This window comes from Rhinopithecus bieti, unplaced genomic scaffold, assembly GCF_001698545.2.
Source record: "Rhinopithecus bieti isolate Rb0 unplaced genomic scaffold, ASM169854v2 scaffold_15821, whole genome shotgun sequence".
In the NCBI taxonomy this organism is placed as follows: domain Eukaryota; kingdom Metazoa; phylum Chordata; class Mammalia; order Primates; family Cercopithecidae; genus Rhinopithecus; species Rhinopithecus bieti.
The window spans coordinates 955,839-960,011 of NW_016808598.1; the positions used below are offsets into that span (position 1 = coordinate 955,839).

At 38.2% G+C, this 4,173-nt stretch overlaps 1 protein-coding gene across 8 annotated transcripts in view; it reads right to left on the reverse strand.

The window, feature by feature from the left end:
• Positions 1-4,173, reverse strand: part of TTC23 (tetratricopeptide repeat domain 23) — a 131,588-nt gene that overhangs the window by 73,017 nt on the left and 54,398 nt on the right. For all 8 annotated transcript variants that reach the window (XR_001888158.1, XM_017886918.1, XM_017886915.1 and 5 more), the window contains one exon: positions 2,056-2,233. Coding sequence is in view for 7 of the 8 variants with exons in the window: in XM_017886918.1 (XP_017742407.1) it covers positions 2,056-2,233 (178 nt within the window). In the remaining variant the exon portion in view is untranslated. The remainder of the gene's footprint in view (positions 1-2,055; positions 2,234-4,173) is intronic.

Below are 4,173 nucleotides of genomic sequence, written 5' to 3' on the forward strand. Positions count from 1 at the left end.
AAAAAAAAAAAAAAAAAAAGAAGAAGAAGAAAAGAAAAGAAAGGGACAGAGGACACCACTTTCATTTTCCCTTTTCCTCCCTGTTTTCCTGGCAATCTTTCTCTGTTTCATTTGCTAGGTAATCCTTCTTTACTTCAGTCATGAATACTAAAATTTCTCAAGAATCTGCCATTGGTTCTTTTCTCCCTTCATCAACTCTCCCTAGGTGATATCATCCTCTCCCAGGGCAATCACTACGTATAAGGGGATAACTTTCTGACCTATATTCTGAGCACCAGCCCCGATTATCTAACTGCCTATTGTCATTTCCACTTGTATGCCTCACAGGCATCTCAGACTCATCATCTAAAACACAGCTTGCCATCTCTCCCTCACCCAGTCACACACCAGTTCCCTGGTAGAAACGGCACAAACATCTATTCAGCAGTCCACGCCAGAAACCTGGGAGTCATCCATGACTCTTCCCTTCCTTCTCTCCCCCACATCCAATCAATCGCCATGTCCTATCAATTCTGCCTCCTAAATCTTTCCTACATCCATCTACTTCTCTTCATCCTCACTATCTTCATCCTAGTTCAAGCTACCATCATTCTTACGTTTGGCTACCTCAGTAGCTTCCTAAGTGGTCCAGTTCTATGGTTGGCACAACTTCCCCAATCCATTCTCTACAAATCAGCCAGAACAATCTTTCTAAAAAGTACTGGTTTTGAATGAGAGCATGCCATTTATTGGGTGTGTACTCCTGGGCATATCACTCAACCTCTCTAATTCTTGGCTTCCTTATCTATAAATGGGAAATAATAATGTGTCATGGGGTGGTAATCATGATTAAAAGAGACAATCTAGATAGAGTGAGAAAAAGGGGCACTCTAACAAACTGTTAGTAGGAGTATAAATTGTCAGACAAATTAAAATAAGAAATATTAATGAAGTACTCTCAGGACCTTGTCACTGTATCTCATTTCAAATAACAAGAATAGATTGGTCTGTATCTTACAACTTTTACAGGAAAAAATTATCAGAAAAACTTTTTAAAAAGTACCTTTGGCATGATACAATATAAAGATATAAAACTCACTATTATGGTTAATTTTACATGTGAACTTGGCTAGGCTATGGGGCCAGATTGTTTGGTCAAACGCTAGTCTAGGTGTTGCAGTGAATACACAGTATTTTGTAGATGTGATTAATATTCACAATCAATTGATTTTAAAGGAGATGACCCTGGATAATATCGGTGGCCCTCATCTAATCAGTTGAAGACCTAGAGTGAAAAACTGAGGTTTCTAGAATAAATTCTGCTTCAAGACTGCAACACAGAAATCCTTCCTGAGTTTCCAGACTGACGGCCTGTCCTGTGGATTCCAGACTTACCAGCCCCTAAATTGCATGGGTCAGTTCCTTAAGAGAGACTGGACCTGGTGGCTCATGCCTGTAATCCCAGCACTTTGGGAGGCGGAGGCAGGAGGATCACTTGAACCCAGGAGTTTGAAACCAGCCTGGGCAACATGATGAAACCGTGTCTCTCAAAAAAAAAAAAAAAAAAAAAAAAAAAAATCAAAACAACAAAAAAAAACTCTCTCTGTGTGTTTGTGTGTGTGTGTGTGTGTGTGTGTACATATGCTATTGGTCTGTTTCTCTGGAGAACCTTGATGGACATACTCACTGAGGAATCTTATAAAGATAAAGTAGACTAGCAGCTAACAGATAAAACTCCAAGTGGCTTCAGGTGAAGACTTTAGAATGTAGAAAAAAGGAGTCCTTATCAGTTTGGTAACATATGCTCTACATAAATATTAAAAGATAAAGAAACCACCTTTAGGGCATCTCAGGCTGTTTGTGGTCTGTGCAGCTACTAACAGGGGACCAGTATCAGCACTTGCCCACGTGGCCATCTGATAAGAACACCCTTGTTGAGCATCTACTCTAGGCCAAGTATTGTCCTTATCTATAGCAAATGACAAAGCCAGGCATTTTCAGAGCGGCTGTGCCACTTGTGTCTATGAAAAGCATTGGGTCTAGAACAGCTTTGGTAGCCAGGACCTTGTAGCTTACCTGGAGGAAGTGGCTGATGGATACATCGTGGAGTCCCAGGGCTTGCTCTACACCTGCTAATTCTCTCAATATGGGTACACAGTCATGACTTTTTTCACCTTTACTGATCTCAACATATTCCAAAGCTGCTTGATAGTGGGACAAAGCTTCTTTGGATTTCTTCTGACCTTGACACACCCTAAAAAAAACAAAGGAATTATTTTATTTAATAATTAAAATAGAAAATACTGAAAATATAGGTGAGCTGGTAGTTGGGATATGACTCTTTGATCCCTGGTGTCCAGGTTCGTTTCCTTGCTAACTAAGCTTTTCTTCCAAGAACCAGCTGGGCACAGTGGTTAAGAAAATGGGCTCTGGAATCACCAGGAAGGTTCAAGTCTTGGCTTCACCACTGACTAAGATGTATGACCTTCCAGTCACTCAGTTTCCTCATTTGTGAGTTAAGGATAACAGTGCCCACACTTCACTGGGTTATTATGAAGATTAAATTAATTGATATTCATAAAACACCGAGAATAACCTCTAATACATAGTAAGTGCTATATAGGTAGGTATAATCTGGGAAGGAAAAAGATTAATAGGTGACCCAGTAATACTGGGCTTCCTTGCTTCACAAAACAACTGCTGAAGGAGCTTCACAAAACAATGATAGCAATCATCAAGGAAGGGATGCTGAGATGATAATAACTGATCTGTTGAGAAATTTTAGAAATTTCCCAGTACTGGGGAGGATGTGAAACACTCTCATTAACTGCTGGGGAGAATATAGTTTGGACATAAACTTTTCTATATCAAATCATACACATATATGTACACATACACACATACAATTTTGCTAATTCCAATTCTAGGAATTTATCTTGAAGTGATACTCTGGCAAGGCAAGAAGATATATATACAAGAACATTTATCTTAGCATTCTCTATAATGGTGGAAAAGTCCAAAGCACTTAAAATGCAGCAATAGGAGACTGTGCAAGCAGGTTACAGTAAGTGCGTCTATACTGTGGAATGCCATATAGCCATGAAAATTAGTGCTGATCCATATTTATTGACACAGAAGTTTACCCATTCTATATACTTCAGTGAAAAATCAGGCTCCAAAATATTCTGTATATCATCTCATGCATGTGAAAACTTTATATCTAATCTGCGTGTACACATATGCACAGAAAGATGGCAAAAGCCATTGCTATGTTAGCAATACTTACCTCTAAGCTGTTAGACTGTAATTTTACATTTCTTGTGCTTTTCTAAATATTCCAAATTTTCTTCTATGAAAATGTGTTACTTTTATATCATAAAAATGCTAATTTAGAAATTATAAGTAAAGGTGGCAGTGGGAAAATATTTCTATATGTTCTTAGAATAAGAATCTCTCATATAAAAAATGTATGCCTACATATTTTTTAGCAAACACAGCACATTTTTAAAAATAATCTTCGCCAGAATATTTGTTAAGACTATTAGGAACCTTTTCTTTCATGGAAAAATTTTATGTGCAAAATTTATAATCCCTCCTATGTTGCCCTCCACACCAGAACTTTTAATATCAAAAGGCCTTGTGATTCCCAAGCTGCCCAAGGGAAAACTAAAAGACTACCAAAAAAAAGGTATTATTTTCAACTCAACCACTGGGTATTTTCACACCTATTTTTGCTCTCCAAAGAAATTAACTGCTAGAAGTAAAGATACTTTTTGGATCTGTGGTCCAGATGGCCACAGTGGAATAAAATGCTGAGTGAACAGTTTATGTATCTGGATACCTTCTATAATTGTGAAGAGGTTTAAAAACATAGGAAGAGTTCAGGGACTAAGGAGGGCTACAGCTTGTAGAAACTCTAATCTGGGAAGGAAAAAGATTAATAGGCGACCCAGTAATACTGGGCATCCTTTCTGTGGGCTTCCTTCCTGATGCTGAAGGAGCTTAGAATGTAGTGGGTAATCCTTAGTTTTGTAAATATCATACTTTATATTTGAAGAGAAAACCCATTAGAACCTTTGGTGATAGAAAGAGTCTCTGAAACATATGGTTGGTAAGAAATCACTTAGCCAAATACTTAGATTCTGTGGTAGACAAAGCTTAAATAACTAAAAATGAGCCGGCCGGGCGCGGTGG